Source organism: Perna viridis, chromosome 8 (genome assembly GCF_037379345.1).
Source record: "Perna viridis isolate PV_CMFRI_1.1 ecotype Kerala chromosome 8, ASM3737934v1, whole genome shotgun sequence".
NCBI classification, from domain to species: Eukaryota; Metazoa; Mollusca; class Bivalvia; order Mytilida; family Mytilidae; genus Perna; species Perna viridis.
In genome coordinates, this window is record NC_142452.1 from 41,533,788 (window position 1) to 41,558,236 (window position 24,449).

Sequence of the window (24,449 nt, forward strand, 5' to 3'; positions counted from 1 at the left end):
CCTAAAGTTAAGTAGCTGTCTTTGTAAGCATCATGCAAATTCTGAAAAATGTGATACACACCTAAAAAGGCTACATATTTTTACTTTTGTAATTACGTTGTTTTATTGGTCTTTATTATGAAATGTAGAATTATTCATTCAAATCTGCCTGCTTTTAAGAGATAATCAACATTGAAAATCCAATAGATTCTATTGTATTTGAGTGTAATCTACAGAGTTATTTCCCTTAATTTTGAAATCTACAGTGCATTCTCCTAAGAACACGGGTTATATGAAAAACTTAATGTTAATTTCTGTTTACAATGCCAATTCAAACAAAATATCAAAAATAAAAATATGTGGGCTTTTTACCTATGAATCACATTTTGCATGACTCTTTTCTCCTAAGAACACGGGTTATATGAAAAACTTAATGTTAATTTCTGTTTACAATGCCAATTCAAACAAAATATCAAAAATAAAAATATGTGGGCTTTTTACCTATGAATCACATTTTGCATGACTCTTTTCTCCTAAGAACACGGGTTATATGAAAAACTTAATGTTAATTTCTGTTTACAATGCCAATTCAAACAAAATATCAAAAATAAAAATATGTGGGCTTTTTACCTATAAATCACATTTTGCATGACTCTTAGCTGGAGTGCTATTTAAAATGAATCGGATGAATTTGCAAACTGAATTAAAGCACATATTTTCAAACAAGTTGTATGAATGAATGGTATATCGCTGATTACGTCAAGATAAACATAAAAGGCCACCTAGCCTTGTTTGTTTAATTTTTGAAATTCCACGAATTTGTTTTTTTTTTTTTAATTCCACGAACTCCACATTTTTTAAACTCACTATTATGAAAGTACTAATTGCATTTTTACTGGAAAAGGATGTTCGCTGATCTGCTTTAATAAAAACCAAGGATTTCGAATGGTTGATAAATCTCAAGATCTTTCACGGAAAGACAATAGGAATTATAAAGAAATGGTGGGCCCATGTGCTCGTCTTTGAGATATAAGCATTAAATTTGAAATTTTGACCGGAAAAAGGTTTATCTGGATTTTCGATTTTCATAGATTCTGTCTTGGTGTTTTTTTTTTTTTTTTATATAAAAAACGAATAGGTAACAAGAATATTACGGAATAAATAATAAGCTTAATGAAATCAATTCTCACTAGAGTTATTACCTTTCTCTGTAAATTTGTGTAGCAGTAAGTAAGGGAAACGATCATCCACTGCTGTGTGAAGCCACAAATGTAGGCATGCGTAGTAAGATAAATTGTGCTTGGCACAAGTACTAAACGTAATCTGTCCGCTTTAAAAGTGAGTTTGAATACGACAATTTTTTGCGAAGAACACATTGACATTTCCATATTTACATGTAAAACAAAACCGGCTCATTTTGACCAGAGGGCACTGCGTTGCCTTTAACGCGAAAAAAAACAAACGAGCAACTAGTTTTAATCAAAGGAGCGCATGAAAATCAATTATCAACATTGAATATAAGAGTTAATTTTCTGTTGCAGGGCATACGATACCGAGTGGATCCACATGAAAAGTTACCAGTCAATATATGAATTTATTAATAATGTTAATAATTTATTTATTTATTTTTGTTTTTTTAATTATTTTATTTCATTTCATTTTTCTGGGGGTTGATGGTGGCAAAATGTATTTCGAATGGAATTAGATTGTTGCATTTCATAGTTAATAAAAGATCATACAGCAATATTTTCAGGGGCGGATCAAGACACTTTGAAAAGGAGAGAGGCAAAAAAAGGGGACGCTAGGACATTATTTGCCATTTTTTTTGTCAATTTTACACATGAAAATGACAAGTTTTTCAATAAAAAGAAGTGGTGCCAACCACCCTGCACCCTATCCCTGGATTCGCCACTTTGTATGTGGTTTTTAATGGGAAGATAGACCTTTAAATTGAATTATTACTAACTGTCATATTTTAGCTAAATCCAGATGTTTTTTGTTTATTTGCAAAAATCTGCATTTTGATCCCTATGGTGTATTTTTAACCTTCACTCTTATGAGGCAGACTTTATAGCTGATCTGATCCAAAAGAAGAAACATCGTTTAGCTAGATCCTTTAATCTCAGTTTCAGCGCTATATAGATGACGTACTCTTGTTAAATAATCCTAGTTTCGGAGATTTTATACATCGTATCTATCCCAAAGACCTTGAGGTAAAGGATACTACAGACACTATGAAGTCAGTCTCATATCTTGGTCTACACTTAAAGATCGATGGTAAAGGAAAACAATTGACCGAATTATACGACAAACGCGATAACTTTTTATTCCGTATTATCAACTTTCATTTCATTTGTGGCAACATCCCTGCAGCACCTGCGTATGGAGTTTTCATATCACAACTCATACGTTATGCCAGAGATTGCTGTAACTATGTAGACTTTTTGAATCGCGCTAGACTTCTATGTTTCTGATTGAAGTCATCACTGAATTGCTCAACGTGTCATAGTTTTTCTTTCCTCTTTCGTCTACCCTGGAATTAACGTTTTATGAGCAACTTGTTGGGTGTTTCTAGAAAAACAGAGAACGCTTACCCTACTGGTGCATCTGCATGGTCCATGCTTCCAGTTTTTAGTGAAGTCCGAGTTGCTCATTTACTTTTGTTACTTTGTATGTATTATTTTAGTTATTTTATGTTCTTTGTTGCGTATGTCTGTTTTCCATGTCTGTTCTTTGTCCTTGGACTACATTCTTTTGATTTCCGGTAGAATGTTGGTTCCCTTGGTTACTCTTTAGTAACGGTGGCCATGTTTTTCGCCACATTATAAATCCGAACGCTCTGATTGTTGAAGATATCCCGAGGTATATGCAAGCAAAGTTTAGTTACAATTTGTCCAGTAGTTTCAGAGGAGAAGATCTTTGAAAAAAAGTTACGACGACGACGAACATATAGTGATGGCAATTGATCACCTGGCCAGAGGTGTTCTGCAATGAATGGATTTTAACCTGATTGATAGTTTCCCACACATTTGCTTCAATACATGTATGAACGCGCACTTAGTCTTTATGAAAATTTATAGGTTCTTTTTCCCAAAGAACCAACGGTAGAATTTTACATGTAAAAGGCAAGGTCATGCCATGAGAGCGTTGCTTTTGTCACCATGCGTATAACCACAAATTTACACCTATTTTATCTATGATGCTTACTCTTTCTTTTGCTACAAAATGAATCTGCACCTCGCTGTCCACGTTATTGACTTCGGATCCATAAAGTAAGAATCTGATCATGCATAAACATACTTCATTTTTATTTCTATAATGTTGAACGTTATGCGTGCATGCGGATGGATATTCAGAGACTTTATAAAGGGGGTTTGACAAAAAATGGTCCAGGCTAAGTTTTGCTCATTTTTTGCCATAATTTTGCTCAAAACTTGTTTTTTTCTCAATAAAGGAAAGATGTGGTTTCAACCCAAAGGACTCCCCTCATTATTAGCGTGTTTATTCCCCACATACTACTACAATATTTAATGATGCCAAATCAAAGAAGGGAGAGAACTTTCATGTTACCTTGATATTTCACGTATCATTGAAGAGTATATATATATAGTCCCTGAATAAAGCTAGATCCAACCTCCGTATTCCACCCACTGTATCCTCCACTGAGTCCAGGATAGAGGTATTTCGGCTTTATCAAAGACTTTTAAACGGAACCAATGCGGAAAAAAAATCAATGACATCTTTATCAAGAAGTTGTGTAGTATATGAAAACATTGTTAGATGTTCAACCTTAAAAACCACTATATGTATATATGAGCGCATTTTGTTTTGTTTTGTTTTGTTTTGTTTGTGTGTGTTTTTTTTCCATTCTTATAGTATAGAGAGGCTATATACTGTGTGTCGGTTCATTAAACGTTTACCAAGTGCTGTTTGGCAAGATTTTCGAGACTTTCGAAGATTTTAAAAATAAACCATAAAATCAGCCTCATTTTTTTCAAATTGCCTGTTGTAGTTTTAAAACGAGTGATTTTTTTATTGGTTTGCTTTAAAACAAAACAGATATCATGATTACACCCAGATTCATCCCACAGTTGATTAATACTTGTCATATTTATAGTTTAACTTGACCGGGCCAAACAATGCATCATAAATATAGAATATAGATTTAACTTCTATATTTATTCATATCTAAAACTTAATCAAGTTATTAAATTTGTCCACAACATGGCATGAGTCTATATTTTCTTTAATATGTGACCTGAAAAACACAAAGAGTAAATGATCAAGAATTACTATGGTAGACGCAGTAATTAATGAAAATGTCCAGAGATAATATGCAATATTGGTTTTACAATGTACACATTTAATATATAATGTGTAGTTTTCCCTCAATTCAGCATATAAATTTGGTACTAAAGAATGACCTCACATTGTTCAATAACAATACCTTTAAATTCAATGTGAAAGAGTAATCAAGGGAACCAAGCGGTAATCAAAAACAGACACACACAACAAAGAACATAAAGTAACTAAAATCATACATACAAAGTAACAAAAGTAAATGAGCAACTCGGACTACACGAAAAACTGGGAGCGTGTCTAGCTGAAGGCATTTATCGCTACTTAAACAAAGGGAGCAAATAGTTAAGAAGTCATAAATATTGCCACGAAAGTGAACTAACTGTATACGGCGAGGATATTCAATGATATTCAACAATTTCCTTTTCGACAAATTTGTCGGAAAAGCCATCCGTTACACCCCATTCGTTGTAACCAAATTTTCAACTGTCGATTTCGTTAAAATACTTCATTGCACTGCTATCAAATATTAAAAAAAGGTTATAAACTGTAGGCACATACAAATTTAAAAAATTAAAAAAAAATTAGTTTGAAAAACGCACGAAGTTCAGAGAAATCACACTTTTATCTCTCTCTTCCTTACCCGAAGTAGCCGATCCGCCATCTTGGTATCCCGGGTTGCACATCCCTAAACAGAATGAAATCAATCATACTTACTTTGATGCTTACATGAGATTGATGTAAAATGCTGAATAAAAACATTCCAATGATTTGTGAAAGTTGTGCCCCTTACATTAGGTCTACCTCCTTGATAAATGTTGCAAAACTGTCCTTTTGAACATCTGATAATAAATGTTAATAAATATGTAATTTCATTTTGGCCCTGTTATAGGTTTGAGGTCTGTTATATTGGTCGAGGCGGTCGTATTGGTCCCGAGGCATCGCCGAGGGCCAACACGGCTGTCGAGGCCAATATGATTGACATTTACATATCTAATAAAAAGAAAAACAATGTAATAAAAAGTTTAAATACAGTTTTAACCTCCAATAGCATAAAAGGGGAAAAAATTCCACGACCAAAAGTTAAATGAGCAACAAGGAAATCGTATATTTCATTCACCCATGGCAAAAGGAAGAAAGCAAGAGAAAAATAAATTGCTGATGAACTGAGTCCAAATATATAAACCTGCCTACTTTCCACAGATTCAATTTACATGTAGCAGTATGCAAGTCATGAAATTTCCTTAAAATATGATAAAACACTGATGAAACTTTTTTTGTATTGGCAGAATTTGCTTTGAATTGTATAGATCATTTTTTATTGAAAATGCTGAGATTTATATGACGTGAATATATTTCGTACAAATGTAGTGGTCTAATACGATTTAATTAATATGTGTCTTTATACAGTATTTCAACACATTAGTTTATAAAGGTGTTATAAAATGGGCATTTTCATATTAATCCTCGGGCCAATACAGGTGAACGCAATTTAATATATAAGACTTTATTTGGACTTAATACAATACCCATTTAATAACACTGAAGTCTTAATTGCAGCGAGGGTAGACCATGATCTAGCACGACATACATATTTTGTCCCGAGGTTCCTATCTGTAGAGAAAACTGGTAGACCTGAAATGTATCAATCGAGTATACACAAAGGCCACCAAGAATTCCATGGGCGTAGGAAGCGGTACAGATGATACTACTCCAACCTTACCAATAGTTTCAAAAATCAATTAAACAGTACATCAATATTTTGCAAAGTATGAAAATAAAACATAATTATTCATGAAAATTACTGCTTGCCCGTACCAATAAGCAAAATCCTTCCTACCCCAGAGAAATCAAGACAAAAAGGGTATGTTTTGGCGTTGAAAACGGAGCTTCCTTTTTCTTTCTCGATAAAAATAAAATTATGGCATTATTTTGACTCCGAGACAATCCGGCCAGTTGTTACTCAATTATTCAATCTCCAATAAGCTAGCTATCTTTAGATATATACGCTATACGTGTATTTCAACACGTTTTTACAGCTACAGCTACATTACATTTTATTATGCTGTAAAACGAAGAATTTTCCCGCTTTTGAAGAAAAAATAATGAACAAGATTGGGAATTTTGCATCCATGCACACAATCGCGCGCTTCTCGAGGTCGAAACTATACACGCTTCCTATGAACGCTACATATATCAAAGTTTTGGAATTTGAACATTTTGCATTTCAAATAAGATGAAAAAAGTCCACGAATTCATTCTTATAAATTTTACTCGAGTACAACAGTATTGTTTTTATTGCCATGAATCTGGGTCTTCGATGACACATGAGACCAAAACAGTCAATTTCTTGAAACCTAGATTAGACCTGGTTGCAAGTCAGATGTATTTTACAATGCCACACCAAATTTTGGCAAAGGACGTATATAAAGGGAACCAAGCACGATACGGAAATAAGACACCAACTGTTTTTATATACTGAGGGGGGGGGGGGGCTAGGATTATTTTGCACCCGTTGACTAATATAGTCAGCATTTTGTTTGAACTATGGAGTTTGTAACCCCCATTGGAAAATCTTGTGTACGTGCCTGTGTTTTCTAACATTTTAATGGGTTAGCGTCCGCGTGTTCAATTTTCCCACAGAACGGGTTTCAAACCCCAGAAAACCCTGTTAGGTTAATGCTAAAAATGGAAGTTCGTTGAAATTTTTAGAGAAGAAAAACCAACTTAACTATACATAACTTAAAAATTTCAATGTTTAACGTGCGGTAAAAGAAACGGAAGTGCTGGACGTTTTGGTCATGCGTTGTCAGAGTAGGGACCATTTAGTGACGTTGTGTCTATGCCCTAGCGACAGAACAGAGCAGCGCGACATCGTACACGGGTGGATGCTCTATTCTTCGGCAGCAGAAATAAGAGATAAATCGATGGCTGTTTTATGGGAATACTTAGAATTGGTTTCGGATCAACTGCGGCTTGCATTGGGGTAGGTTGTCAGAGGAGAAAAGTATTTGATTGATTAAATAATGCAACAGTAAAACCTGTGTTAACCAAATGACCTTTAGGATTCGTTTCCTTGAGACAGGTCATTGGTTTTTATTTGAAGGATTATACAGGAAGGGTGGACCGGGGGATACGGGGGTAAAGGGGGGGGGGTAATCGGTGCTTGAAAGTGTGAGGAACAGTGTTGGGTGGACGGGGAACGGTGGTTGAAGATGCGCCGAACGGGTAGTGAATAATGTGGAAAGCAGGGATTATGGTTGTGAACAATAACCCTGGTAAAATGAAAGGGGTCGTGAAGCATTGGTCGGGAGTGTGAGAGGCGGTGGTCTAAGAGGAGATAAGCGGGGTTGAAATACCACCTGTCCATCCCTCATTGAAATATGAAGGGTTCAAAAGGGGTCTTATACTTGTTTTCAGTTTATCAGCGTTCGGTCAAGTTTTTCTTAATGTTGAATATTGTTGTCTCTGACTGAGGAATGTTTGGAATTGCATGGCATAAATGGATATAAAATTAGTGCACAGCTTTTTCAAAATCACATAAAGTTTATCTTTATTGTATCTAGTCTTTAATCCTCTGTTTATAAGTCTAACTTAATCTTTCTAATGATAAAAAAAAATTTTGTTTGTTTTTGTTTGTTTTTTTGTTTTTGTTTGTTTTTTTTAAGATTGTCATAAAACATGGTTCCTTGAAATATGATTATAATTATTTTCCAGCTTCTCACCTGACCCTGAATATCTCGAATTTCTAGAATATGAGGTGAGTGTCTTAGCCTACTTCTGCTACGTATAATGGTACCAATGGACTATTGACATCCATTCAAACCTATTGTTAGATTATTGTTCATATGTCTACGAAAAAAAAATCGAAGTTCATTTCAATCTTATAATTGTGGAATTGATACCAGGAATGGAGAATGGTGAAAGGGAGGGGAAACAACTAATCATAGGATCAATTCAATTCTCGCTTAATTTAGGAACCTTCCTTTACCGAGACCATCCCAGTGATTGACACATTAATGCTGGCTATGGTCGTCTGGTTGTGTTACATGATTATCAGGCAGTGGAGAGTATTACAGATAGAAAATGAAGGTATATATATATAAAACCTTATTTTGTGGACTATCAGTTTGTATAATCTCACCTGTTAGAGATTGGAATGGTGTATAAAAACCGTTGACTGGTTAATTGACGCATACCCTGATCATGTTACCTACATGTAATATTTATGTAAATTACATGTAACAGGTAAACATAACACATTCACCATTATAATGCTTATTTGTATAAATTTTCTTTTTAAAAATTCAGAACTCAACCAATTATACCAAAGATGTCATGATATGGGTGTGGCGCAACAAATCACAGAATTTTTCACAGGTACGTTTTATAGGTTAAATTAGTTTCAAATGATATTCAGCCAAATACAAATGCTCCGTATATTGAATAAAAGCACACCAACATAGTCCAAATATGATACACCTGTATAATTTTGGAACGATTTAAACTGTTGTAGATCTGCTTGATCTTAAAGTTTTCGAAAGAATTTTTTTTCATGATTCCACTGTTCACGGATGATACCTCCCCGCCATCTTCCTTCCCCGAGACCATAAAAATGTTGACAAAAGATATAAGAAAATAAAACAACAGCAACAGCAAGAGACAGAAGTTGACGATATATCTTATATTTCCAAATTCTCTTGGCAGATGCTGAAATGGCGCTAAAAACTATACAAAACAAATGCAGTGCAATCCAACACAGACTAAATAGAGCCAATGATTTGACCAAAAGTGATGGATTTTTTAATAATTTCAAAATAGATCTTGATGAAATAAGCATCGACTGGAGAACAAACTTCTCATCATTCTCGCTGATAAATATGGGCCATGATTTTGAAATCGAAGGTGAATGGGAAAAGATGGCAGAGCTTGCTGATATAGAAGAAAACTTCAGTAAGAGTCTATTGAACTTCTTTTGAATTCAAGACAAGTTTAGTTATAAATTTATATTTATAGTGATACATATCTGAACCAAACACTGAACAACCGTCAAACCTATTTAAGGAGGAAGACCTAAGGTAAGCGACACAACTCTTACAAATCATTGGAGCGTTTGTATTCACTATTTTACAATCTCATGTTAGCATCAAAGAAACTTGGACTGATTTCACTCTGTTTCAAATGAAAGCTTGAAAGGCTTCAGTGAAATTGAATATGATACAAGCATATCACTTATTGCAAGAGTTATGTCCCTTACCCTAGGTCTATCTCCTTAAGAGTTTTGTTGAAGTCTGCTTATAATAGTAACAATTCGTTTTAACCTGTGCAAACCATCCACCTGCCATACCGAGCAAATCCTTTAAAATGACATTTGGTTTTGACAGGTTAACTGTATTTCCATTTTCCAAACAGACTTTTCCATTCATTTTATTGATTATTCCTTTTCAGATGCCGAGATTGCAGAAATTGATGGAGCCTTATCAAATATGATGGATAGGGGAGTGTAACAAGGAAAAGATCTTGGATTATAATTCAAAAAGGTATGGTACATGTATACTACATGAGGAATGAGCACAATGTCTTTTGAAGACTAGAGTTTTGGTGTGGTTTATTGATGTGGAGTGTTTGACTCAAATTATGTGTATTACATTTGCGTTATTTGTTTAAGGAATACTGCAAAAGTATCAATTTTCGCTATTTTTGCGATGGACATAAAAGCGCAAAAAATCGTAACCGCGAAATTGCTTTTTTACACTATATAACACTTATCCTTTTTTTTTTGAAACCGCGAAAATTGATACCCACAAATATGTTGACTTATAGACTCCGCAACCGTTAACAGTAGATATTATTAGCAATACTTGTTCTTTGGAATTTATCACAGAACTCGGAAGCGAAGAATTTTGAAATATTACAGACATATATACAATTGAAAGTCACTCTAAAAAACAACTCCATGACTCCAATCCAAAACTCCACTCTTTTATATACAAATGTGTCATGTTAATTTGATTTTTAAATATTCATGTTTTCTTTAAGTTGCTATATTTTGAATATATTTTATTATTTCCGTTTTTATTTTGTTGAAATGCCGTAAATGCATGCTGTAAGATATTTTGTTTGGCTTAATAATTATGTTTTAACCTCAAATTTACCTATACTCCTATAGGTATAAACAGTCCTGTCACTTTAAGTCCTTGTTGAATTCGGACGCATTGTAATCAATAAGAGAAATACTGTCGCAAGTGAAGTAAATGCTACAACCAAACGACAAACTTTCAGGGGGTAGACCTGGGGTTAGGGACAAAACTCTAACAAATCATTTGAACGTTTGTATTCAGCGTTTTACATAAATCTCATGTAAGCATCAAAGTAACTTGGACTGATTTCATTCTGTTTCAAATGTAAGCTTGAAAAGCTTTGATGAAATTGAATATGATACGAACACATCACTGATTTCAAGAGTTATGTCCCTTACCCTAGGTCTACCTCCTTAATTAACAAAGGAAGTACCAGTTAACAAACTGTCTTTTTTTATCAAATGCGCATGATGTGTTTTGAATAACAGCATTTAATAACAGAGCTAATTTTATGGTTGCAGGGCAAAAGAATCAGAGCTACTGAACTTCAAAGTAACCAGCGAACAATCAATATATTTTACTTTTTTCAAAATTTGTTTATCCTATTATACTTGATTTATTTCTTTTTTTTTAAAGTTATTTCTGTTACACATTCTATTATTTCTTTTTTTTCAGTTGAAATGTTATTGAATTTTGTTAATAAATAATAAGGCACAATATTGACTTGTCGTTCTAGGTGGAGAACGAAAGCATCCGAGTTGTTACGAAGGGAAATTCGTAAACTGTCGAAAACATTAGAGATTTCCCAAAGAGGTTACAAATTTACACATATATATTTCAGCCATTATTTTGTTCAAATCAAAAACTGTAAAAGGTCCTTTGGTTATAATCAATGTATCATTTGTGAAAATTCGTTCCTCTTATACAGACCGCTACTCATATGCGCGGATGGATCCGATCTGCCCATTTTTCCTCGCAACATATATTTCTATCTGATTTTGTTAGTCTTATTAAAAGTGTATTTTCTCATTTATTGAAAATACCCCAAAGAAAATACTAATTAAAGCTGACATTTTTCTTGCCGGTGGATTTGTTGTCTCTTTGACATATGCACCATATCCATTTTCTTCATAAATACTAATATCAAATCTATTAAAAATTGGAACCAACCATTTACCCCAAGAGCATGAGTTCGTATGTATTCTGAAATCTAGTGAACAGGCAGACACTTCTCCTCCGTAAACATAACCAAAGTCACCTCTGTTCACAACACCGACTGTCCAGATAGCTTTTCAACCAGAAGACGAGTCACAAAAAACTCAAATTTCAACAATAATATTTAGAACAGATATTGGCAAGAGTAAAGCAAAGTCTACGTCCATACTTGCATTTAACTTTGAATTTGTGTCTGTCCATTTAAGAAGCGGATATGTTCTATATCGATCATGGCGTGGAATGCGCCGTACATACTATACGTGTCGTGTATATACGCATATATACGCATCTATAAGCATCTTCCATCAGATGCGCTTAATATACACTTCACCGTTGATTCTTTACTGTCGTGTCTGTGCATTGTTACAAGGAATTTCTTTGAAGAGCGAAGATACTGATCGAGTGCTAAGATTCTGTCTCGCAAATGAGACACAATAAACAATGGTACTCTAAACAAAATTACCGAACTGACAGGCAAGAACTATAGGCAATAGTCAGAATGAAAGTCCACATTACAAATATGGCAATATCAAAACAAACACTGGATAGTTGGAAACGTTATCAAGGGTTATCTTTCCTTTGCTATATGGAAGTCATTCGTGAGACTTCATGTATAACGGTGTGATTTAAAACTATTCTTGAGGTACACTTCGTTTGCAGAATAATTAGAGTCTTATAACTTATACTTAATTCGCGACAGCTACTCTTTACCACGTGGGTTCAGCTATATACTGTAAGTAAAGTGTAGTACTGGCTCTTGTAGGCAGGATTACATTTGTAATTGGTCGTTTGTAGGTACTACACCTTCAAATCAGGATTCATATTCTATTGAAATACTGTAGTAATGGGGGGACAACTTTCATCAACTTCAAAATGCCACAGATGTCGAACCCTGAACATTTGGGGCAAGTTTGGATACACCATTTAAGACTGTTACAGCTCTGAATTTTAATTTGACCGGAATCGAAGTGGCCCCTTAATCCTTCATGGTTCCAGTGACAACCCGTAAAATCATTCTAAGCCTTTATTTCAGGTTATGGCACATGTGATACAGTTTCAAAGATATCCATTCACCTTTACCCTATTTTCTGATTCTAGCGGAAATCAAAAGAATGTAATCGAGGGACAAAGACCAGGCATGGAAAACAGACACACACAACAAAGAACATAAACCAACCAAAATAATACATACAAAGTAACAAAAGAAAATGAGCAACTTGAACTCCACAAAAAACTAAAAGCATGGACCAGGTGCACCGGAAGGGTAAACGTCCTCTATTTTTCTAGAAACACCCACAGAGTTGCTCATTAAAAGTCAAGTCCGGGGTAGAGGAAAAAGGAAAGAAAAACTATGACACGTAGAACAAATCAGTTTTCGTGGTGCAGATGGATACAACGTAATGACCCACGAGTTCTCCATGGCGACCATAAAATTTCTGTAATTGGGACTTCAATCTTGAAGCAATATAACCCTGCATGTTCCAGAAGCCTAATTGTAAGAAGTCTAGCGATATAAAAAGTCTGCATAGTTACGGCAACCTCTGGCATAACGGATGAGTTGTGATATGAAAACTCCATACGCAGGTGCTGAAGAAGGGATGTTGCCACAGACGAAAGGAAAGTTGACAATACGAAATGAATTCATCGCGTTTGTCGTATAGTTTGCATGGTCAATAGTTTTCCATAACCATCGACCTATAAGTGTAGGTCATGGTATGAAGATGATTTCAGTGTTTGTAGTATCCTTCATCTCGAGTTCTTTGGGGTAGATGCGATGTACTTAACAAATCTACAAAACTAGGATTGTTATATGTCACATATATCGCGAAAACTGAGACTAAAGGATCTAGCTAAACGATGTTTAAATCAGATCAGCTCTATAAAGTCAGCATCATATGAGTGAAGGAATAGGTTAGCAAGTAGAGGAGCACAATTTGTTGCCATTGGAATGCCGTCCGTTTGTTGAAAAAATGCGTCCACCACACTGGACCAATATGTTGTCTGTTAAAAATTCCAACATTTTGAGATCATCTTATTCCGTATATTTGGAAGATTATCTGGAATTATTTATTACTATGAAGAATATCTACAAAGAACTACATATTTGTATCTAAGTGTACTGTCTTTTTTTTTAGTAACAATGATGTATATGTTTTTGAGTCAGGATTTTAACTGAGTATGGGGAATAGAAGTATTAACAGTTGAAAAATCAGAGGTTTTAATGCAATTGTATTCTGATAATAATCATGAATTGAAGGTTCCCAGAAGATCTGTCGAATTTTTCAGGATCCACATTAAATTAATACCACTACGGGAGTAACAAGTGTTGTGGTAGGACTGCAAACCCTCTTTGACAGCTGTGAGTATAGAAGTAAAAAGTTTAGAAAGAGATTTGATGGTACATTATGCAGATCCAGCTCGTGTTGTTTGTATGGATTCTTGTACAGTTTAGGAATCCAGTACATACACAGTAGATCACAACCACCGTCTTTGATATTGAGACCAAAAGAATAATCACTGGCAGTCACTGGAGTGGACTAAACAAGTAAGGGCCCACTTTCAGAATTTCTGGATCAACCACTGACACTGCTGTTATTTTTTTTCTTTCATTTTTTAAAATTTTTTAAAGTTATTTTTAGGGGGGGGGGCTAATTAAAAGCAGAACAACAGTTGGAGATGACCTTTTATTTTACAGATGATACAAATATGGTATCCAAGATCAGGTGAAATTACATATTAACATGTCACATCAGATTTTTTTGTGTTTCTGCTATTCAACCAAGTTCTTAATTATTTCTTAGTTTTAAATACTGCCTTCATACAAGAAATTTAACCAATCAAAATTGAAGTATGCAACAACAAATAATATAAATCAATAATTTTTGTACAATACAGATCAGTGCCCAGTTTCACAAAAAATCTCAAATTGAGATGTGCCTCAAATCTTTCCTCAGTTTAAATTTTAACCAATCAGATAACTTGTAATAAAAGACTTGTAGAAAAACTAAAATATTGAGAAAATTCTCAATTTGAGATTTTTCTTCACGAAATCCAAAACCTGTTTACCCAAATCTCTAACATTGTGTAAGGTTGGTGGTAACTAAATTTATCTGCTCCCTAAGGCCATTCAAAGTTACTTTTTTGGTTCTTCAGCCATTTTTCTTCCAAACCAATATGGGAGGAAGGCCTATTAACTGGCATCAAAAAGTGACGAAGGCACAATGTCCAATGTTCAAAGCCATGAGGACAGTACATTCTAGTTTTGTTTCCTTGACATTTCCATAAAATGGGTTAATGACGCCTCCTCAAATGAAATGAGAGAGAGAGAGCCTAAGAACCAAGGAATCATCTTTAGTTGGCCTAACAATTCAACCATTGTGAATTTCCTACATATGGAGCTTCCAATTTACAAGAATCACAATTCATATTATGAGTACAAATTATGGATTATCATTAAAAATAAACATCTCTGACGATATTGAAAAAAAATCAACTTCCTGTCAACTGAACTTTTTAGAGACTTTTTAAATAATATGACACGCAAGAAACACAGAAATTGTAAACAACATGAGTAATTATGAACACAGTGGCACAATAATGATTTTGTAACAAATGACAAATGAAATGAAATTTAAATACTATACAAGGATTCTTAATGTAAAAACACCAAACACATTCACAAAACATCTCATTTAAATTTTCTAACATTACTAATCAATGTAGCAGTTTCACAGCATTAAATTCTGAAATTAAAACAATTCAGAATAGAGGATTTTTGTTACTGAAATTTTTTTTGTCTACCTGTAAATGATAGTATTTCATATTTTTTTTTGATTTTGAAGTATTCTTTCAAATGGTATTTTTTGAACTATTTACAATATCTAATACAAGTTTCCCTGATTGCAAATTTAACTTCATCTATAGTATTCCTCTGACTTTACATGTAGTTTAAATCCATTTTAGGACTTAAAACAAACTTATTTGTTACTGAATTGCAAAATACAGATTTATCTCCACTTGGAGAATTTGAACTATTCAGAGTTACCTCCCACTGGAGGAATAGTTTTTCACATCAGTTGGAATTTTTCATCATGCAAGTAAAAAAAAAAGACTTGAAATGAAGAGCATGTAACTGTGCTAATGGGACACAAAACTGCAAGTACACAACAACCAAAATAATAAAGTAAGCATAAATGTAATCTAAGTATTTTCTTTGAACAACAGTTCTAATAGATTAAAACATTTCATTTTACAGTTCCGTTTTCAAACAATAGTATAATGTGTTAACAAATTGTTTACTTACTCTGCAAAAATTTCTTATAATTTCACATGATTCATAAATGTGTACAGCAATAGGAACAATATAACTATCAATTCCGAATTATTTTTACAAATATTCTTCAACAATTTCAACTCCATACAAAATAGTTGTCTATATATACTAGTCACTATCTTCACCCCGTGGTGAACCCCCAGGACTACCACCTCCACTCCTAGGAGAACCACTTCCGGATCTTGCAGGTGATATGCTCCTGGATCTAGGTGACCCACTTCCTGACCTGGCTGGTGACCCACTTCTTGATCTTGCTGGTGACCTACTTCCTGACCTAGCTGGAGATGCACTTCCTGACCTAGCCGGTGAAATACTCTTTGACCTAGACCTAGATCTGGACCTACTTCCTGATCCTGATCTACTACCAGATCTAGACCTTGACCTTGGACTTCCTGACCTAGATCTAGATCTGCTTCCTGACCTGGATCGTGACCTTGACCTTGGACTTCCTGACCTGGATCGTGACCTACTACCTGATCTAGATCTTGACCTTGACCTACTTCCTGATCCTGACCTAGATCCACTAGCAGATCTTGACCTACTTCTGGATCTCTCTGACCCAGATTTTCTTTCGTCATCACTGGAGCTGTCCGACATAATTCTTCGTCTTTTTCCAACATTTTTGCCTGTATCACTTCCACTTTCCCTGGAAAAGTACAGCAATTTATCAAGGTTACAGTAAACTCAAAAGACATACATACATACATACATACATATTCCAAGTTTGCTTTAATCCCCTCTGTTGGAGATAACTGCTATTTTAAACTTTAAACCTTTCCAAAACTCAGTTTACACAAGTTTGGACAAAATACTTCAAAAAAGAAACTTTACTGGTTTAAAATCTGATATGTGCAAGATTTTCAATGATCATGTCAAAAATCAAATTAGTCGAGACAATTTTAGCATAGTGATACATTCTACACACAAGACCTACACATGTCCAGACCTGTATCACTTTCATATTTGTCAGTTCATAAGTATCTTTAATATGTGTGTAAACATTAAGCAAACTACAGTGTGGGTTAATTTCCTAAAGTTATGTAATAATGAGAGCATATACTGCTAAAAAAAAAATACCAAAAATGTAGGAAAATTAGGTTTTCATTGCCTCTATATACAAACACTTTTATTTTATTCTATGTTGGTGAGTTTACTTCCAACTTACTCATCAATTCTGAGTTTCTTGGCTCCATCAGAGTCGGAGTCATCGCTGGAAGAAATAGTTGCCTTGGAAACGACCTTTCTCCTCTGTTTAGCAGATAGTCCATCATCAGATTCGTAATTCTTTTTACTCTTTCCCTCCTTACGTTTCCTCCCTCTTCTCTCTTTCCTTCCTCGACCTCCATCTTCATCATCAGTATCACCATCATCCCTTTTTGGTCTGAAAATAGAATTTAATCTATCAGTTGAGTCTTGAAATTCAAAACAGACAACAGCTTTTTGTTTTTATTACTTTATTTAAAGGGCACTGAGTAGAGAGATTTATACTGGAAGATGCTATGATGAGAGTTTTTTGGGTAGGTGAAAATTGTGAAGTTTCAACAAGACTTGTAGCCAAATATTATTCACATTCCAACCATTCTATCTGTTGGTAAGGATAAGCAATAAAGGAATTCAAATTCATCATAATTTCAAAATTGAAATTTTAGGTTCTGAAGCAGCTCTCAAAAACACCATTTCCATTAAATACTAAATTTTTTAATGAAACTAAGAATGTTAATTTTCAATCTGATTTTTCACAAGTTTCTAATATATTGTATTACAAAAAATTTAAAAATACATGAAAGCTGCATTTGCAACCAAAATATTTGGTGAAAAATGAAGAGACAGACAGACAAAAAAAAGTTCCTACCTTCTCTTTCTCTTCTTCTTACTTCTCTCTTCGTCAGATCCACTGCCGTCCCCACGACGTTTCTTCTTCTTCCGTGGGTAGTCGTTATCACTTCCATCATCAATCAAATCATCATCAATATTTTTCTTTGATCTCTGAAAATTATTTAGAATTTTTAGAAAAATCACTTAATTATATGCATAAATTGACCAAATTAGGCATGGCCAGTCACTGGTCAACTTATTCAATACAAAAGTTTAGTTGGACTGGCCATATGCAAAATTAAATCAAACTAATCGTAAAAATTTTACTTATACTCAAGCCCATAATAAGATTGTGGTTTATTGCCCCTTAAAAGCATAATCAAGTACTATTTTGACATTTTTGTAGGGTATAGCAGGGAATTTTTCGCAGGTTGCTAATATTGGCGTACTTTAGCGGTCTGTATTTTACTTCAAAATCATCAAATTTAACACCTGCCGAAATAACGTGCAATACAGTACCTCCTAGAAATACACTTCATTTGTGTTATGTTTTATTCAAATCTATCGCTTATTAGTTACAATGTTCAGTGCAATTACATGTACAGTGAATACTGTCTTAACCAAACACTGAGTAATCCAAAAACCTCTCTAATCCAGATATATTTAAAAATTCTTTTGTATCAAATAAAATGCATATTTTAACCTTAGAAAACTGAACACCTGTCTAAATAAAACATTTCTTACAAATTTGGAAAGACACACAGACATGGAAACACTTCAGATGTGTTTTATGTATTTTTGCCTCCCTATAGGTAGTCTTACCTTGCCTCCTCCTTGCCAATGGGCAATGTATCTATTTCTCCTATAGGTACTCTTACCTTGCCTCCTTGCCAATGGGCAATGTATCTATTTCTCCTATAGATACTCTTACCTTGCCTCCTCCTGGCCAATGTATCTATTCCTTCCTATATGTCTTTCTACCTTGCCTCCTCTTGGCAATGGGCAATGTACCTATTCCTCTCTATAAGTATTCTTAACTTGCTTCCTCCTTACTAATTGGCTATGTATCTATTTCTCCTATAGGTATTCTTACCTTGCCTCCTCCAGATTTCTTAGGTTTATCTTCATTTATCTCAGGTTCAAGGGCAATAGCCTTTGCTTTGGCCACATATTTAGCTCTTTGTTCCATCATCTTAGCTTCCATCTCAGACTTGATTCTTTGCTTCTCTAACTGAAAAAGTAAAAAAAAACTATTATTTTTAAAACGTTTATATAAAATAAGTATGATGAATGAAAAAAAAATTACAATGCAATGGAAAACAAAACAGTAACTCTTGTTCTCTATTCTTGCAGACAAATTTTGGAGATTTGCTGGTATTTTAATGTAAAAATCACTAAATTAATGGTATTAAAACATCAAACTTGTATTGAATTAAAAATTTAACATTGCTGTATACATTATTTGTGGGTACATTGTATTCATTTTCCTGGTTTCTCAAATAATTAAGGATATTTTAAAATTTTGTAGGTTTTTTAGTGCACATTAGTTGTCAATGAAAATTTTACTTTTGATGGGGCTTTGATTGACAAACATGGAAGTTGGTATCCTATGAGCTATAATTTTTGACAAACATGGAAGCTGGTATCCTATGAGCTATAATTTTTGACAAACATGGAAGTTGGTATCCTATGAGCTACAATTTTCGACAAACATGGAAGTTGGTATCCTATGAGCTACAATTTTTGACAAACATGGAAGTTGGTATCCTATGAGCTACAATTTTCGACAAACATGGAAGTTGGTATCCTAAGAGCTACAATTTTCGACAAACATGGAAGTTGGTATCCTATGAGCTACAATTTTCGACAAACATGGAAGCTGGTATCCTATGAGCTATAATTTTTGACAAACATGGAAGCTAGTATCCTATGAGCTATAATTTTCCACAGTATGTACATAAGTAAGCAAGCAGCTCTAGAGATCAACAGCAATTTTCTGAAGCCAAAAAAGGAAGAAATACCAAAGTTTTCAAAATCCCAAGTTCATCTGCAATTCATGGATCGTTTTTTTTTTTTAATTTCAATTCCTTATACAGACCTGTTGCTCTAAAACTTTCTGTCGGATGGCTTCTCTTTCCTCTTCCTGTTTCTGTCGTCTCTCTTGGTCAGCTTCGTCAATCTTACGAGCTCGGGCAACGTGGTACTGAGCCTGACTCAACAAATCAGAGCACTGCCTGAAATAGCAAATTAAAATATGTGCTGATAACCTCTAAGATCAAGCTTACACAGTCCTTGCTTCTGCATGTATAAATATTTCACGCAGAAATCATTATCACAAAATATGATAACTTCTGTATTTTCAAGAGGCATAACTCATGCTCACCCAGGTCCACTTCTGGGTCTAATCTTGGTCTAAAATTGCAATTAATTACCATCAAACTTAAGACCTCAGTAATTACTTCAAATTCTACAGCTGCTATTCTTCTTTTTCACCTTAACTGATAATGAACCTTAACGTAACTTACAGAGGTACATTACGATATAACAATCTTTCCTTATAACATGACTGATTTCATATGAAATATTTTCACTTAATGCGAGTGGTCAAAAAAAGCTCTTAAACATACATAAATGATAACTCATGATTCCCCTTCTATGTCCTAAAACTAGTCAATATGTTTGTTTCATATAAAAACAAGATGCTAAATACATATGATGACAATTCCAAACTACAATTCCAGTCCATTAATACATACCTAGCTTCAGCAGCTGCCTGGGCCAAATCAAACTTCATTCTGTCACCATGGGTACTCAAGTAACTGAAATACCTGAAAACAAGGAAAAATTAAAAGAACGAAATAAGCATAGATAAAAGAAAGACTGATGAAATGTACAAAACAATTCTTCAAGTATCTATCCAGACACGCAAATTTGAATAAAATGCTTTGCAGGGCAAAGCTTGATATGTCCACAGTGGTTGAACCCGAAACTGTTTAGGCAAATATGGACACATTGTTAAAGCTTTATATCATAAGACATCCATATGCTTTTATTCGTAAAATTCTATGAAATGCTTGGTTTAAGCCTCTTCTAGGCCCCTAATTCCACCATATTGAGGGCTACAGACCTCAAAATTAGCACTAACATTCTGAAAGTGATCTGAAGCATGGCTATGAAATTTTACAAAGATAAACCAACATTCGAGTAATCGAACAAAAGCCAAGTGTCTACGGCCAATGACAAAGATGTAGACAAGGACAATGTTCTACCATAATACCTATTATACGAAATGGTCCATATGAAAATGACTTCTCACATACCTCGTCCTATAAAAAGCTTAATCAATCAAACTCTTAAAAAAATTTTCTGAACAACTTAATACATTATATATTCAGCATGCACCAGGGGAGCTAACTCTAGATATCTCACATTATTAGTATGATTTACTTACTTGTGAGCCAACTCAAGATCTCTCACAGCACTAAGCACAGTCTTTAAATTACTCTTCTCATCCTTCAGGATAGATGTAGCTAGTTTCTGCTGGACCAAAGCAACATTGTAAAGCAAAACTGTGTCACTTGGAGCAACGTGACGGGCCTAAAAAAGAAACGAAATTAATAATTGAAGTGGACAGAAACATGCACACATTGTCATTCTAGGTATACCCCCACTCAAAAAGCACTTACAATGTATACCCTCTCTATATACACTCCTTGAGATGTTCATGTTTCCCATTTTAGCATTTGTGCATCGTTTATCCTGTGTTTACACATTGTTTTGCGTTCGTTTAAATGCACGATAAACACACAATAGAAGCGTTCATTTAAACGCATACTAGGAGCTTTAGTTTAAATGCACGATAGAACCGTTCCTTTAATCACACGATAGGAGCATTCATTTAAATGCACAGTATGCGTATTCGTTTAAACGCTCAATAGAAGCATTTGTTTATCCTGCGTTTGGTGAGCGTTTAGCGTGCGTTCGGGTATCCTGTGTGTGGGAAACCTAAACTTCTCAAGATACCACATTTGAAAGCAACCTGTCAATTGGCAGCCATGATTTTTGTGACAAAATTTTCTCCATCATTCCATATAGTGATATAAGTCTCATAAATCAGGAAGTTAAGATTAAATAGCATCCAAAATCTACCAAAGATATACCACATCTACATAAAGCCAAATACCAAATTTTGAAACTAATACTTCCATTGAAAGTAAAGATAATTGTGTTGAAATTTTGGACGTGGGGACAAGTTGATTCAGTATATCACCCTCTTGTTGAGTATTTTGGGGTTAAAGACTCACTGATAATGACATCATCAGCACTACGACAAATCTCTTCACGACAGACAGTTAAGCTACTGTCAGAACAACATTACGTAGCACTGTCTTCATGGAGAAAAAGTAATCATCATTTGATGTCTTTAAATATAAGTTCTTCAGAGTCCAGTCTGTGTTTTCACATCTCATTTGCTCTATGCATGACAGTGGGAAGTTATTTAATGCACCTGTTTTTGTTGGTTTGCTTAATTTGGTTGTTGTTATTTTTGCTTATTTTGGTTGTAATTACTTCCTTCTTGTTTTGTTTTGTTAAAAAAAGGGGGAGGTATGTTTTTTTTTTACATTTTTTGTTTATGTTTATTCAAATATACAGACAAGAAATAATGCCAGACTTACTGACAATAACTGACAACAACATCAATACTTAGATATAAGATATATTTTCCTCATCTCATAATCTTTCAACGAAAAATAGTTCCTTGTTACTGCAATAGACCCACTTTTTTAGTAGTGCTTGACAGATCATTGTAGTCTACATAGGCACATGTGCCACACATGTGAATCATATGGTTTGCATCATATGTTTATCATGTAAATCGAGCACCATATGATAATCATAAGTTTCAGTTTATATATGATTATTGCATGATTATCATATGGTTATCATATGTTTTACACAAAAATATGATTATCATGTTATCAAGCCAAAATTAACATATGAGGATCACATGACTATCACATGTACATGAAAATTTTCATACGATCGCCATATGATTATCATATGAATCAAGCACCATATGATTATCATAAGTGGCACATTTGGCTGTGTATAACTTACTTTGAGTAGAATATTCTTGCATTCTTTAAGACGACCACACTTGAAGTAAGCCCTGGCTAAGTACACCATCACTTCTTGGTTATTATACTTGAAAAACTTCTTCAAACAATTCTCGTACTGTAACAGATAGAACCAGAAATCTGTACTGTGAAAATACTTTAATTCGTGAATACCAATTTTCGTGGATTAGGGAAGAAACACAAGTTTGCGGATTCTTGAATTTGTGGTTTTGAGGTTTTTAATATATACATCAATGGGATTCTCCTTTTTGTTGGGAACCAAAGTTTGTGGTTTGGCTTACCCACGAAAACTACGAAAATTGGTACATGTACTCCATAAATAATAATACTTTCATAGTATTTATTATACTTGAAAAACTTCTCCAAACAATTCTCATATAGAAATCAGTGAACCAATGCCCACCAATGAAATACCCGAACTTTAGTTTAGGAAAAAAACATTTTTGTTTTACAGAAAGTTGTTGTTGCCCAAGTCAAATATTAGAACCCCCATGGTATGGGACATTTATAAAAAGCTTATGTCATTATATCAACTTCAGATGTGTGACATGTGGTTGCAAAAAAAACCTTTATGAAAAAAAGCATGATAGACAGATGAAGAGACAAGAATAAAACAGCAAACTGTCTACTTCAAGAGACAGGCAGTAAACATATTTAACAAAACTGTGTTTCTGTAACAAATGAGAAATCTGTAAGTGATGCTAATTTTCAATATTTTAAATGTGTCACATGTATGATGTTTGTACTTAGTTTAAGCGGAAAAAAAATATATATCACATAAATAGTACACTAATAGACTGATTTGGAAATATCATATTATGTTTACTCCTTTGCAGTGCACCAAACACCGCCTCCTACAAGTCAATGAGCTAAAAATGAGGATTCCCCTACATTATGAAAACCTGTGTATAAAATCTTGGTAAGAAAGACTAGTAATGTCCCTTTCCATTGGCTAAACCTCGGTGGGCTAAAAATAGAGAATGGGAAGGCGACTGTGTGGTATAAAGGCAATTTTTTTTTAATTCCTACCCTTTATAAAGCCTCAAGATTTTTTTTAAGATAAGGTTGTTTTTTTCTAAAATATACTTTTCTTTATAATTATCACAAAAAATGAAACTCCATTTGAAAAAATAAAGAACAAATAGCACTCATAACACAAAACAGACAATGATTTTGAATTTGCAGCATGCTTGAAAAGCCAAACCCAGAAAACTTTTTTCTAAACCAAAACAACCCTTAAAATACATACCATCTGTACTGCAGCAACATATTGTTTCTGTTCCACATAGATGTGTGCTATATTTAGCCACACATCACAGAAGTCAGCAGTTGCCTCCCTTACTTGGGCAAAGATGTCTCTGGCTTCATTGATACAACCCTTGTGAGCTAAGACACATCCTGAAAATAGAAAATAATATTTTAGCATACACTGAATCATAGCGAGTTACTGTTGTGAGCAGGCATATAATCAAAGGGGTAGACCTGGCATATACTACCCCCTCCTTTAAAAATCCTATTAAAAGACTTCTTTTTCAATTAGGATTTTCCACATGTTCTACCACAAAAAATTGTCTTGCCTCCATTCATTTG

General features: G+C 34.2%; 2 protein-coding genes across 3 annotated transcripts in view; one reads left to right on the plus strand and one right to left on the minus strand.

Moving 5' to 3' along the window:
* Positions 1–7,119: 7,119 nt before the first annotated feature.
* On the plus strand, positions 7,120–11,075 carry LOC148610543 (uncharacterized). 2 transcript variants are annotated; one of them, XM_088541358.1, is made up of 7 exons: positions 7,120–7,264; positions 7,996–8,038; positions 8,256–8,370; positions 8,590–8,658; positions 9,100–9,231; positions 9,727–9,818; positions 10,880–11,075. In XM_088541358.1, exons 1-6 carry the CDS (start codon positions 7,167–7,169, stop codon positions 9,783–9,785), a joined length of 516 nt encoding a protein of 171 aa, XP_088397484.1. In that variant the 5' UTR covers positions 7,120–7,166; the 3' UTR covers positions 9,786–9,818; positions 10,880–11,075. The 2 variants fall into 2 exon arrangements, with proteins under 2 accessions (XP_088397484.1, XP_088397483.1); XM_088541357.1 differs by having other exon boundaries at positions 7,124–7,264; positions 8,986–9,231.
* Positions 11,076–14,243: 3,168 nt separating this feature from the next.
* Positions 14,244–24,449, minus strand: part of LOC148610544 (RNA polymerase-associated protein CTR9 homolog) — a 53,361-nt gene continuing 43,155 nt past the window's right edge. The window contains exons 16-24 of the mRNA XM_088595675.1: positions 24,109–24,257; positions 22,840–22,956; positions 21,173–21,318; positions 20,478–20,549; positions 19,820–19,955; positions 18,815–18,952; positions 17,759–17,892; positions 17,072–17,287; positions 14,244–16,552 (exon numbers count right to left, since the gene is read on the minus strand). Of these exons, the coding sequence (XP_088451801.1) occupies positions 16,015–16,552; positions 17,072–17,287; positions 17,759–17,892; positions 18,815–18,952; positions 19,820–19,955; positions 20,478–20,549; positions 21,173–21,318; positions 22,840–22,956; positions 24,109–24,257 (1,646 nt within the window). The 3' untranslated portion in view covers positions 14,244–16,014. The remainder of the gene's footprint in view (positions 16,553–17,071; positions 17,288–17,758; positions 17,893–18,814; positions 18,953–19,819; positions 19,956–20,477; positions 20,550–21,172; positions 21,319–22,839; positions 22,957–24,108; positions 24,258–24,449) is intronic.

Bases quoted from the DNA above. Each gene is read 5' to 3' on its own strand.
- LOC148610543 (XM_088541357.1), top strand. From the start codon at position 7,167: ATGCTCTATTCTTCGGCAGCAGAAATAAGAGATAAATCGATGGCTGTT. The intron at 8,659-8,985 runs GTACGTTTTATA...TTCTCTTGGCAG, and splicing joins AATCACAGAATTTTTCACAG to ATGCTGAAATGGCGCTAAAA. The intron at 9,232-9,726 runs GTAAGAGTCTAT...ATTCCTTTTCAG, and splicing joins TGATATAGAAGAAAACTTCA to ATGCCGAGATTGCAGAAATT.